The 13,844-nt window shown below is 35.7% G+C and overlaps 2 protein-coding genes and 1 long non-coding RNA gene across 5 annotated transcripts; 2 read left to right on the top strand and 1 right to left on the bottom strand.

Moving 5' to 3' along the window:
• Positions 1-2,729: 2,729 nt before the first annotated feature.
• LOC103872241 lies at positions 2,730-6,985 on the top strand. Of its 3 annotated transcripts, none has more exons than XM_009150578.3 (10): positions 2,730-2,929; positions 3,237-3,488; positions 3,655-3,840; positions 3,993-4,085; positions 4,345-4,527; positions 4,606-4,714; positions 4,800-4,985; positions 5,132-6,117; positions 6,184-6,548; positions 6,633-6,985. In XM_009150578.3, exons 2-10 carry the CDS (start codon positions 3,267-3,269, stop codon positions 6,688-6,690), a joined length of 2,388 nt encoding a protein of 795 aa, XP_009148826.1. In that variant the 5' UTR covers positions 2,730-2,929; positions 3,237-3,266; the 3' UTR covers positions 6,691-6,985. The 3 variants fall into 3 exon arrangements, with proteins under 3 accessions (XP_009148826.1, XP_009148841.1, XP_009148832.1); XM_009150584.3 differs by having other exon boundaries at positions 2,734-2,929; positions 3,240-3,488; XM_009150593.3 differs by lacking the exon at positions 6,633-6,985 and having other exon boundaries at positions 6,195-6,436.
• A 1,341-nt stretch (positions 6,986-8,326) lies between these two features.
• On the bottom strand, positions 8,327-10,128 carry LOC117132673. Its single transcript, XR_004456226.1, has 2 exons — positions 9,513-10,128; positions 8,327-9,079 (listed from the first exon to the last, which is right to left on the bottom strand). It is a non-coding gene; the product is annotated as an uncharacterized LOC117132673 (long non-coding RNA).
• Positions 10,129-10,550: 422 nt separating this feature from the next.
• LOC103872231 (probably inactive leucine-rich repeat receptor-like protein kinase IMK2) lies at positions 10,551-13,464 on the top strand. Its single transcript, XM_009150568.3, has 2 exons — positions 10,551-12,579; positions 12,675-13,464. Exons 1-2 carry the CDS (start codon positions 10,785-10,787, stop codon positions 13,295-13,297), a joined length of 2,418 nt encoding a protein of 805 aa, XP_009148816.2. The 5' UTR covers positions 10,551-10,784; the 3' UTR covers positions 13,298-13,464.
• The last annotated feature ends 380 nt before the right edge of the window (positions 13,465-13,844 follow it).

Below are 13,844 nucleotides of genomic sequence, written 5' to 3'. Positions count from 1 at the left end.
AAAATTAAAATTTTGTTTTTATTTTTTAATTTAGTTATACATTTTATTTGATTAATATTTAGTTATATAATTCTTGTTTTTAACTTTTTTCTAAAAGACTTTTTCAGATAACAATACAATATATACAAAAATTATCTCTCTTTTTAAATTATATTTTCAGATTTTGGATAATTCTTACTATTATTAATTTTAATCAATTATCTAATCAAATAAATTAAAATTTCGTTTTTATTTTTAATTTAGTTATACATTTTATTCATTAAGGGTATAAACGTTATTAACCACTCTAACTTTTAACGTGAGAGCTCGATTTCGAAACTTTACTTCACAAATAATAGTATAGATAGATAGATAGAAGATAATTGAGTACACACAGCAATGATATAAACCCACATTGCATATCATATAATCTAATTGAGCTGTTGATATAATTTCTATAAAAATAAACTCTTATCACTTTTCTGTCGTCTATAAAATATTTTTTTTTATCTAAACCACTATAACGCAAAGTCGACAAGGATCTCTCATCCATAGATTAGACGTTCCTAAAATTCAGAAATTGAAAATATGAACATTCATATCCCTTATATATTAATTCTAGAGCATTACAACATGTATTCATAGCTACGCGTCATCACTATGATGATTCTTAAAATCATTAGAAAAATAAGTTGGTACATATAAATATATATTATATTTTTTGTTAAACTAACTATCAAAATGATTTGTAGTGTACAAAAGAATATTCTCAATTCTTTTTTAAATAAAAGTTGTGGAATTACCTAATATGATTATAACATATATATCAGAATAAATGATTATGAATAAAAAATATCTGATAAAAAAAATTATGTTATCAAAAGAAATTTAAACAATCACATTAAACATATAATAAAAAATTAGATTTTTTCTTATATGTTATATTTTGAATTTTTAAACACGACTATAAATTACTAAAAATGGTAAAAAGTCTCACATTGAAACTTTTGTGATAAGAGGTTTAATTGTTTTTTGTTCAAGTAAGATACAAATGATCATAAATCGTATGAATATGAAGTCTCATTAATAAATATTCATATATTTATATTAATATAATTTAAATTAAATTATATACTATATAAAAATATATTACTATGTTAATTTTAAAGTTTCCATTGAAAAATAATTGTGATCTTAATATATTAATTTTTGAAATTTCTATTAAAAAATCTCACATTAAAAAATTTGTGATTAATAATTTAAATTTTTGTTACAACAAATATACAAATGTTAATAAAATCATATGAATAGGAAGTGTCAATAATAAATATTTATATTAAAAACTATATATATATCTATGTCAATATCACTAAAGTTTAATTATTTACCATATAAAGTAAGTAAAATAACTGTTTTGATTTATTTACGAAAAACATGATTGTAAATAAACAAAATATATTGGTTTTGATTTATGTGTTTACTCTAATGTATATAGTTTTATGCATGTAAATTATTTTTAAATAGATGATTTCTAATATGTTATTTGATCTTAATAATCCCAAAAATACACTTTTTCAAATTGAAGTGGTTTTTAATATTGGAAACAATATATATATATATATTGTTTTATTCAAATTAAATATTTTAGTTTTGATTTTTATTCCTAAAAAGCTTTTAATGAAATATCATGACAAGATTCCAATCATCTTCTTTTGATTTTGTTCGAAAAATGAGAGATTTGATCATTCGTCTAATAAAAAGAAATAATTAATCTGCTATCCTTGTTTCCAAACAATTCTCATTTAATCTGTTATCCAAGTTTCCAAACGACAGAATCTATAAATGAGAAAAAAATACGGTGACTAAATATGGAAAAAAATATATTTAATCTGTTATCTTTATTTCCAAACAACTTTCATTTAATCTACTATCAAAGTTTTCAAAAGTAACAAAATGTACTTCAGTTTTAATAATATAGAAGAGCTGTAATACGTCAACTCTTCAACAACGATAATACATTTAAGAGACAAAAATTTGTATTTGTCATTTTACAATAGATAAATAATTTAGTGTTGCAAAATGTTAAAACCATTTAATGAACAAACATTTATATAAAAAACTCACTCTACGCATACGCGCGGGTTATTATCTAGTATCTAATTAATTCCTCACATTACATGTTCATTAAATAGATGTATACTAGATTACGCTTCACCAACAAATAAGCATGCATTAAGAAAATCTCCAATATATTCCCATATTTTTATCTTTAAAATAGAAAAAATTATAATAAGAATGAATTTTGCTCTAATGTATTTTTTAAAACTCAAATTTATAAATATAGAGTAAAATATAGAAGAATGATGTATCTTCGTTTACAAATAAAGGAAAATATATCAACCTCTGTTTTAGAAACAAAAATAGAGGTGAACTGAAATGATTTTACCTTTAAATACTATTACGAAAGTAAAAAATATGATGAGTTTGTGATATTCTAAGTTAAAAATAAAACAAATAAGCATGCATGTCATAATATGCACTCTAGGGTTATAGAATAGGGCTATTAACTTGTGATCTTGGTAATCCTTACAATTTCTTTAAGAACTTTGTAATTTATACTTAGGTTTGTATGTTCTTATATACATAGTTTCAATGTCACTGTTCTCTCCTCATTTGCTCATGTAAAAAGTTGAACAAAATGTGTCACAAAATAGAGAATCCTTTTTAGAGGCTTAAAGGGCCCAGCCCAAGGAAATAGTAAGAAATAAAATTAAAATATTCTGCCCTCTTTCTCTGCGAAGCGTTCATCAATTCATCAGACCAATAAATCCCTAGATCTCGTTTTGATGCCTTCATCTTCACCGGACATATAAATCCCTCGATTTTTTTTTTTGGTGTGCTCGTACTGCTGGGCAACTCTCCGTATTCAGCGATTCTCTTCTCCTTTTCGGTAGTGACCTCTCCTTGTTAACTCTTTTTTTTTGCCAAAAAAAAAAAACTAAAAGTAAACTGCCATCATCAGTTTTGTCTTTGCGCTTATCTGAACTGAATCCTTATGTTAAATCGGATTGAATTTTCAAATCACACTTTTCCAAAATTATTTGTTAATTTCGTGTTAGAACTCGTAGCGGTTTTATCTATGCAAGTTTAGAAAAACCAATGGGTGTTTATTCGAGTTTCCATCTATTTTGTGATGTTGAGTTTAAGTGATCATATGCTGTAATGATTAGTTTTTGTGTTTGGTATCATTTTTGTAGCAGGTTTTCTTTTTTTTGTTCTACTCTTTCATGGCGGCGGATCTTGATGATTGGTCTGTATTGGAAGAGACTTCATCCTCATTTCAGCCGCCTCCTCGGTCTCTCCCAGTTCAGCCCGAGTTCTGGAACAGAGTTGAGGAAGCTACCCGTGAAATTATAGAGCATGTTCATCCAACACTTGTGTCAGAGGATCGAAGAAGAGATGTAATTGATTATATGCAAAGACTAATCAGAATGACTCTTGGTTGCGAGGTTCATTCTCTTGAAACCTCCTCTGTTAATATCGTTATAACATTGGCTTCTGTATTTGCATTGACATGTGGATTCTTATCAGTATTCATGTAGTATACTGTGTTTTGTGATTCTTATGTTGATGGCTTTCTTTGTATAACTTTAGTAGTATGTGTGTGTGTTTCAGGTACATTCTTTTGGATCAGTCCCATTGAAAACGTATCTTCCTGATGGAGATATTGATCTCACAGCTTTTGGTGGACCGTGTCACGAGGAAGATTTGGCCCACCAAGTTTTCACTGTACTTGAGAGGGAGGAACATAATGTGGGTGCTCAGTTTATGATTAAGGATGTCCAGTTAATACGTGCTGAGGTTCGCTTATCAACTCTCTGTCTTATTCAGGATTTATATTTTAAAATATAAACTAGTTTCTGTCGTGAGTTAAGTGTTTATGCATGTTGATCTTTTCTTTTTTTGTTTGTTGGTAATCTCTTAAGTAGCAAGCCTTTCTTATTTGTTTGCAGGTTAAGCTTGTTAAATGTCTGGTGCAGAACATTGTGGTAGATATCTCTTTCAATCAGCTCGGTGGGATTTGTACTTTGTGCTTTCTCGAGAAGGTAATATGTCCCTCTTCAGTATCACCATGCTGTGTCTAACAAATTTAACTAACCTTTTTAAAGGTAAATATATAGATTAATGCTTTATTATCTGTTCAATATATCAATTGCATGAATGGTTTTCTGTTAACTCAATAGATTTTCTTAAATATTCTAAATTTTTGCAATGTCACATGCGTGTAATAACATGTTTAAAGAGCATTTTCATAGGATGCAATAGTAGAAGCCAAAGATTGACGTTGACGATTTGATTACGCAGATCGATCACCTCATTGCAAAGGACCATCTCTTCAAGAAAAGTATCATACTCATCAAAGCTTGGTGCTACTATGAGAGCCGTATTCTCGGTGCTCTACATGGATTGATCTCAACATATGCTCTGGAGACGTTGGTCTTATATATTTTCCATCTCTTCCACTCATCGTTGGATGGCCCACTAGCTGTAAGAATGTACATTTTGAAGAGAGGAATCATGGTTAAAGTCTCATCTTTGATTTACAAAAGCTTTTGTTTTCTATAGGTTTTATACAAATTTTTGGACTACTTCAGCAAGTTTGACTGGGATAACTATTGCATTAGCCTGAGTGGTCCAGTCATCCTTTCCTCACTGTCACTACCAGAAATCGTTGGTAAGCATTTCCACAAGTTATTATAAACTGAGATTATTATTTTTTAATTTCAGTGTCTGCATTTCTTTCTTTTTTCTTATTGTAGTTGAGACTCCAGAAAATGGCGGGAAAGATCTACTGCTGACAAGTGAGTTCCTCAAGGAATGTTTGGAGTTGTACTCTGTACCTTCAAGAGGATTTGAGACAAACCCACGTGTGTTTCCAGTGAGGCATCTCAATATAATTGATCCACTTAAGGAAAATAACAATCTTGGCCGCAGCGTTAGCAAAGGTTTACTGCTAATTCTTTTTCTCCAACCATCACTAGATTTTTTAATCGTTAAACTTAGTATGTTCTGTCCGTGGAGTTTTATGATCTAGAATACTCTGTTTCGGTAAAATTGTAAGGTGGATGGTTATTACTTTGTCTTACTTCAGGTAACTTCTATCGCATAAGAAGTGCATTCACATATGGTGCTCGAAAGCTTGGGCAAATCTTTTTGCAGTCAGAAGAAGACATAAGTTTTGAGCTTCGTAAGTTCTTCTCAAACATGCTACACCGACATGGAAGTGGCCAGAGGCCTGATGTTGTTCCCTACGTAAGGTTCCATAGGTCGCATGCTTCTGCTGCCAACCATTTCCAAGATGGTCAAATGGCTTATGAATCGGAATCTTCTAGTTCATCTGGTGCTGCTGCTGCTGCTGGGAATGGTAGACATGACCAGGAAGACTTGTTGTGTGCAGGAGGACCCAATGTATTGAGTACATCTAGGCTTGATGTAAGCGGATTACATGTTGAAACAACCCCTTCTGGAGATGCAAAAGAAGAGTTGGCTAGTGTGAGCTTTCAAAAGCTTGAAATTTCCGAAGATGCTATGGAAAGTGTCTCTCCTTTGAATGGTAAACATCATCACATCAGTAATGGTGAAGTATTAAATGGAAAAGGGGTGGAGAATTTTTCCAAAAGGGTGCATAGTAATGAGAACGTGAACGACCATGTTGGTCATGAAGGTTCAGTGCATAACACCTCACTCATGGATCCAGTAGCTGTGATACAAGAGGATATGCATCTTCAATATTCTGGTCATTCTGTTTCGGACACCCCAAGTTTGTTGTCTGACCTCACAGGAGATTATGAGAGCCAGCTTAACAGTTTACGGTATGGGCGTTGGTGGTTTGAATATGTCCAAAACGGTCCTTTGTCTCCACTATCTCCTCATGGACTTCCGAACAACAATTCATGGGAAGTAGTTCGACACGCATTGCCATTCGGACGGAATGCCCCCGGAGGACCAGTAAACGTTAACGGAGTTGTTCCGAGACAAGTTTTCTTTCATATGAACCCTCAGATGATTCCAAATGCTAATTTTGGTATCGAGGAATTGCCCAAGCCACGAGGAACTGGGACGTACTTTCCCAATGCGGTAAATTACTTATGCTTCCGTTTTTGACAATGTCAGAACAAGCCTCTTAATGTCTCTTTTGTGCAGAACTTTTACAGAGATAGACCGTTCCCTCCAAGAAGAAACTCAAACCAAACTAGGTCGCCACGTAACAATGGCCGTAGCATGGCACATTTTCACTCTGACCATCGTCGTCAACAGCTTCATCATCAACATCATTCCAACCAAGCAAATGGTTCTAGTGATATGAGTCAAGTTGATTCGTTTGAAAGCTTCTCTGATACCAATGGGTCTGTAAATCATCAACATGAGATGGCTCCAGATTTTAGATCTACGGAGGCTGAGCTACGCTCCCCTCCCGAGGGCAGTAGTCAGAGTGACCTGAGCGTTGAAGGTTATTATAATCAGTCACATCGCCCAACATCTATACCCTCCTCCACGGAGGAAGATCGGTACAATCTCTTATTACCTTTATTTGGCTATTCATCAAATCCACTTCATTGTGTCTAACTCATTGTGGGTATATGTATATTTAGGGGAACACCTTTGCAGTCATACTATTTGGCGGATGATCACGAGTTCCCTCCCTTGTAGCTCTGATCTGATCTCGCAAAAACACATGCTCTTTAGATCGTTATAGGAACAAGTATAGCTTTTCTAACTTGTTTTATCTCCTACGCTCTCTCCCACAGAAGAAAAATATATATGGAACTTGTTTGTTTTGGGCTGTGTTTTTTTCTTTCCTTCTTGTATGTTATTTTTGCTGTAGAATTTATCTATATGTAACTTTATCATCGAAGTCTCAAACTCCGTGGACAAAACCTTTGAAGAGCTTTGTATTTTATACTTAGACAGGTTTGTGAGTGTATTATAGGATCTGTTTTTCCAACGTTCCCTGTTTTATTGTCATAACTCATGGTTTTTCACGTTGATGCCTTCCGAGTTGATTTATTCTTCTCAGTGATGAGGATATAGATTGTATTAAATTTTTGGGTGTAAATATTTGGTAAATAAAAAGTTGAGCAAAATGTGTTTACATTTGGCGGAGTTAGTCGATCTGACCATTATTCCCGAGTAAATTAACCATTATGCAATCATCGGTTAAGCAGACCATTTTAACTTTAATCCATCTCGTTTGACTTGTAACACAATTATTCAACAAAGAGGGAGGAGCTTAAAAAAAATTTGATTCTTGATTCCTTTTTTTATGTTCAAATCCGAATCAACGTCGATGATTAATCCAAAGCATGGCCATAGGTTTTTAAAAGGGAAAATCTCCAAAATAACACCTTTCTAAGTTTATGTCACAAAAATAGCTCTCAAAAACTAAAATGACCAAAATAACATTTTATCTTCTGAAAAATTTAATTTTATTTTATTTTTCAAAATTTGAAATCTTATTCCCAAAACCCAACTCTAAACCCTAAAACCTAAACTCTAAACCGTAAACCGTAAACACTAAACTCTAAACCCTAAGCCCTAAACCCCACCCCTTAACTCTAAACCCTAACGTCTAAATTAATTTACCATTGGAGTATAAGTGTATATTTATTTCTTTTGATAAAACATTAAGTGCTATTTTGGTCATTTTTATTCTTAGAGGCTATATTTATCCTAGTCATTTTCTCTTTTTAAAACCTTAGAATTGTTTTTGGAGATATGCAGGTGGATGCACTAACAAGGGCACGGGTCACGTGCCCCTACTAATTTTTATTTTTTCTTAAGTAACATAAATTAATTTGATGAACTACTGTTAGTTTACTGAAGAAAATTGAAAATGTGCCCTCATCACAGCTTTTTCTTACTGTCTCTAATATTGTGCCCCCGATTAGAAACGTTTTTAAATCCGCCCGTCATATGCTTGCTTGTAGTAGCAATGTCTAATAAGTATTAGCTTTGATAGGAGCTTCCCTTTTGTTATTCACTTTCTACTTATGTCCCTATCAGATTTGCTTCTCATTTCTGAGATTGTTCTTGAACACTAGGTTGGTTCTCCTACTTACAAACGGTTTGATTCCAACTATGAGTTTGCATGATCACCGAAGCGGCGTATTTAGCCAGATTAATTGTGGACCAAGCAACCATGATCCTTGGTCACATAAGATGTTTCTTCCATTTATTATCTGGCAAGAAGAGTCCTTAAATCTAGTTGATTTCTCTTTAAGACACATTTTTATCTTTTTTGACACTATAAGACACAATGTGCTGGAGGCACACATTCACGGTTTTCTAGATGTCTTTTTGACATGAATACCATTTTCTCAGCGACAGAAAACAAATGAGTGTAATTGTTTTATTTTGTTTAGTTAGACATCTGGAGTTTTCTATCTAGTTAGGCGTCTGAAATTATTAACGTTGATGTACAGGATAAAGTGTCAATTTACGACCATTGCTTTATATTTTTATTATTATTCATTTCCTTATCTATTTTTGATTTGATTTTTCTCAGATTTTACGATACACAAAACAAATATAATTGTTACAATAAATTATATTTTCTTTTTTTCTATATTTTAAGATCTATTTTCATACATATTTTTTATATATTTTAGAATATATATAAATAAATGCATGGACATAAAAAGTGTGGATGAGAAAAATCTAAACATATAGGAAAAATATATAAACAAAAAAAAGATGTGGACATTGATGGATAAAAAATGTGAAAAACTTTGAAAAACTCAAACACAAAAATTGTTTGTGTTCGTAGTTGAGAACTTGTTTTAAGAGGTTGGAGGTTATAACTTTGTCCAACAAAGCTTTTAATGGTTTTTCTTTCCTTAGTCAGTATGACTAAATTTGTGGACATTGATACAAAAAAGTATGAACGGACATCTGCAGAGTTGTTGTGTCCTTAGAACAAAGCAACACAATATCTGTTTTAATATGTGGATGCAACATCTCTCCGGATTTACTTACAAAAAATTCTAGAGTTTGTGAACTTTTGTCTCTTCTCCTCTGTTTTCATGAGTGAAAACACATCCTAAATCCAATTAACCAAACAAAAATAGCATGTTCAGTAAACAGAGAAGGGCCGATTGTATTACGAAGCTCTTATGTAAACACTTAAAAATCATGAAGGATTTATAATAGTCAACAAACAAGAGTTTACATCATCCGTAAAATCTCTAATAGAAACATCACAGAGCATATCCATAAACTCATTGTGTGAAAAAAAGAAGAAGAAGAATCTGGTGTTTTTTAAAGCAAACAGAATCACAAAACAGAATCACAACCCCATTGTGCTTTGGATTTTATGGATGAAAAAAAGAAGAAGAATATGGGGAAGATGTTCAAAGTGAAAGCTTCAGCGACTGATACGTAAAAATTGAAAGCCAAAGAACCCAAAACCTTTGTAGCTGAAGGTGTAGTGTGAGGAGGGGATTTGGCCACCGATTTCGATGAAAATCACTTACCCAAACTGGCTTCAGTATCCACGGAGGAGCTCAAAGGGTTTGATGGAGGTGAGTTCAGTGACTTTGGAGACGTCACTTTTGATTCGACGAACGAGATTTGGTAACTCCATGGCTGAGAGATGGAACGAGAGGTAAGAAGAGCTTGTTGATGAAGATAGGATTCGAGAGAACAGATCCTGACGGCGACGACGCCTCCGTTACCAGTGACGTCAATAGAGCGCATAGAGAGGAAGGAGAGGAAGAAAAGAAATTGTCACGATTAGGGTTCATAAAATTGGGAAAGTGATTTTGAAAGTCAATCGTAAATCGAAAGAGGAGAGAGAATAAATCTTTTTGTATATTTTTACTTTATTTGTTTGGTAACCGGACAATTTGTGTTTAGTTAGGAAAATAGAAATGTATTTTGGTAGCTTAGTTGAGGGTAGAAATGACAAACCATCTAAAAAAAATGTGTGTCATGCAGAAAGTGTCTTTATGTGTAAATGAAAAGTGAGAATGTGTCTGTAAGTATAAATTTTTCAATCTTTTACTATACAACCATAAACCTTTCACTCGAACAAATCAACTGGATATACTCCGGAAAATCCAATTTGACATCCTATTCCGAATCACCGAATTTTCAAGCCGATGGAGTTGGGCTTGAATTGGGCCACGTTATGGATTTTGGAATGTTACCGTGTATACATATGTGTTTACTATTGCTGGTAGTGTTGATGTGGCCGAAAAAGTGTCAAACTTTTGACCGAGTCATAGGATAGAATCTTTTTAGTTTGTTGTTGTCTGAACATAAAAATAGAATTATAGATTAGCGAGTTTGGAACAATTATTATTAGGACGACCCCCACGGTCACAATCTCTGTACCATCCAACGACTATCGAGACATTTTAATTAAATCATTAAGATTAAAACGGTCGAAATGGCTTTATAGCCGTTGGTCATGTTTCTCTCGCTTCCCGTTTCTTTTTGTTTGGCCGAAGAAGTAAAACTAGCCGTTACAATAAACATAAACAAAACTTATGTCTTTGTCTTCTTCTTCCTCCACTCTCACCATAATTACTCTTGGCCTCAACACCTCACTCATTCACAAATTCATTTCCCTCTCTCACTAAAAATCAAACTTCTTTCTCTCTAACTCTCATTCTTTGCTGTCATCCAAAAACAAACGAAAAGAAGAAGACAACAAAGAACTATAACTCTGCTGCTCTTTTTCATCTTTCTTCTTCTGTTTTCATTTTTTCCTTCTTTTTTCTTTTTACTTTGATAGTTTAGAAATGAATCAGCTTCACAAAAACCCATTTCGGATTTATGAAATTAGTTTCCATTTTTGCACGAGTATCTTCTTGTGTCTCTTACTCTTGTCTGCTCAAGCTGTTGCAGGTGGTGGAGGTGGTGGTCACTCCTGGGATGGGATCGTGGTGACTCAGGGAAACTATCAGGCGCTCCAAGCAATCAAACACGAACTCATCGACTTCACCGGAGTTCTCAGAAGCTGGAACGACTCTTCCACCACCAGTGTTTGCTCCGGCGGATGGGCTGGAATCAAATGCCTTCGAGGCCAAGTGGTAGCCATTCAGCTCCCATGGAAAGGACTCGGTGGCACTATCTCTGAGAAGATCGGACAGCTTCAGAATCTCAGAAAACTTAGCCTCCACGACAACGTCATCGCCGGTTCGGTTCCCCGTTCCCTTGGCTATCTCAAGAACCTCCATGGAGTCTATCTCTTCAACAACCGTCTCTCTGGTTCAGTCCCAGCTTCACTTGGAAACTGTCCTCTTCTCCAGAATCTTGATCTTAGCAACAACCAGCTATCTGGTATGATCCCGGCTAGTCTTGCTGAGTCCACCAGGCTCTATAGGCTCAATCTCAGCTTCAATTTACTCTCCGGCCCCCTTCCGGTTATGATACCCAGATCACATACCCTCACTTTTCTTGACCTTGGGCATAACAACCTCTCTGGCTCCATACCAGACTTTTTAGTTAATGGCTCTCACCCTCTCAAAAAGCTGAACCTAGACCACAATCTCTTCTCTGGAGCTGTTCCCTTGTCCCTCTGCAAGCAGAGCATGCTGGAAGAGGTTTCATTAAGCCATAACCAGCTCTTTGGTTCCATTCCCAAGGAATGTGGGGCTCTTCTACACCTTCAGAGCCTTGATTTGTCTTACAACTCAATCAACGGAACCATCCCAGATGCCATCGATAGACTGCACAACCTGACAGTGCTTAACCTCAAGAGAAACAAGATCAATGGTCCCATCCCAGAGAGAATCGGGAACATATCTGGAATCAGACAACTTGATCTGTCTGAAAACAACTTCACAGGTCTAATCCCTCCCTCTCTAGCCAACCTGGCGAATCTTTCTTCATTCAACGTCTCCTTCAACACGCTCTCTGGTCCTGTCCCGCCTATCCTCTCCAGAAAGTTCAACTCAAGCTCTTTCGTGGGAAACATTCAGCTCTGTGGCTACAGTTCCTCGACTCCCTGCCCTTCTCCTAAACCTCATCACCCTCCCACCCTTTCACCTACCTCACCACAAAAACCAAGAAAACACCACAGAAAACTCTCGGTCAAAGATATAATCCTAATCACCATAGGAGCTCTTCTAGCCCTTCTCCTTCTCTTGTGCTGCATATTACTCTGCTGTCTGATCAAGAAACGTGCAGCCTTGAAACAAAAAGACGGCAAGGACAAGATCACCGCAAAGACAGCAACCGCAACTGCTGCAGCAACAGCAGGAGGTGAGATGGGAGGAAAGCTAGTCCATTTCGATGGTCCGTTTGTGTTCACTGCCGACGACCTCCTCTGCGCCACGGCTGAGATCATGGGGAAAAGCACTTACGGCACAGCATACAAGGCGACACTGGAAGACGGAAACGAGGTCGCTGTGAAACGGCTGAGAGAGAAAACAACCAAAGGGGTCAAAGAGTTCGAAGCAGAGGTCACAGCTTTAGGCAAGATTCGACACGCCAATCTACTTGCACTAAGAGCTTACTACTTAGGACCTAAAGGAGAGAAGCTCCTCGTCTTCGATTACATGTCTAAAGGCTCCCTCTCTGCGTTTCTTCACGGTAAGCACAACAACATAAAAAAAAAAAACCTAACTTTGATTGATTTGGGGACTTTTTTTTTCTGATTTTGAATTTGGGAATTGAAAATAAAACAGCACGAGGACCAGAAACCCTAATTCCATGGCAAACGAGGATGAAGATAGCGAAAGGGATCAGCCGCGGCTTAGCTCACCTTCACAAGAACGAGAACATGATCCACGAGAATCTCACGGCCAGCAACATCCTCCTCGACGAGAAGACCAACGCACACATCGCCGACTACGGCCTCTCCCGCCTCATGACTGCCGCCGCCGCCACCAACGTGGTCGCAACCGCCGGAACTCTCGGATACAGAGCGCCGGAGTTCTCGAAGATCAAGAACGCGAGCACGAAGACGGACGTGTACAGCTTAGGGATCATCATACTGGAGCTCTTGACGGGGAAATCTCCGGGAGAGCCGACGAGCGGGATGGATTTGCCTCAGTGGGTGGCGTCGATCGTGAAGGAGGAGTGGACCAATGAAGTGTTCGATCTTGAGCTTATGAGGGAGACCCAAACCGTTGGTGACGAGCTTCTCAATACCTTGAAATTGGCTTTGCATTGTGTTGATCCGTCGCCTGCGGCGAGGCCAGAAGCGATTCAGGTGGTCAATCAGTTGGAGGAGATCAGGCCGGAGACGGAGACGACGACGATTGGATCCGGCAGTGATGGAGCTAAAGAAGAAGAAGAAGGCATATAATAATATATACTTTTAAAACATACTTTTATTATATCATGAAATTATTCTTTGATTATTCATTTAATTTGTTTATACAACATGATTTGAAGTTTCTTGTGTTAGTAATGTACTGGAATAATCATGTCTATTTTTTGGTTGAAGTAATACAATAAATATTTTTTAATTTACTTAATTTCCGTGATTTTTTATTTATGTGTTGCTAATTTGTTATTATGCATTTATTAAGTTACTTACAAAAATACTGGAAGATACTAAAAGATATTTTGCAAATTACACTGAAACATTTAATCAACAAATCTTTTCATTAATCAAATAATCTGAAATAGCAGGAACTTCCATTACTGATAAATAATGGGTCCCACCGAACAACTTTAATCAGGTGTGAAACAAAACACCCACCCACTACATGGAGGCTCGGTGTTGTTGGTTTCTTGTTCATCATCTTCTTCGTTTGGATTGTGGTCACTTTCTTCATTTGGATTCTGGTCAGCTTCTTGTTCTTCTGAAGCTGGTGAAGGACAACCGATTTTTTCTCACATTCTTATGC

The sequence above is a fragment of the Brassica rapa genome, chromosome A01, assembly GCF_000309985.2.
Source record: "Brassica rapa cultivar Chiifu-401-42 chromosome A01, CAAS_Brap_v3.01, whole genome shotgun sequence".
In the NCBI taxonomy this organism is placed as follows: Eukaryota; Viridiplantae; Streptophyta; class Magnoliopsida; order Brassicales; family Brassicaceae; genus Brassica; species Brassica rapa.
The sequence above is the reverse complement of the archived record's forward strand: the minus strand, read 5'-3'. Positions and strand labels throughout refer to the sequence as shown.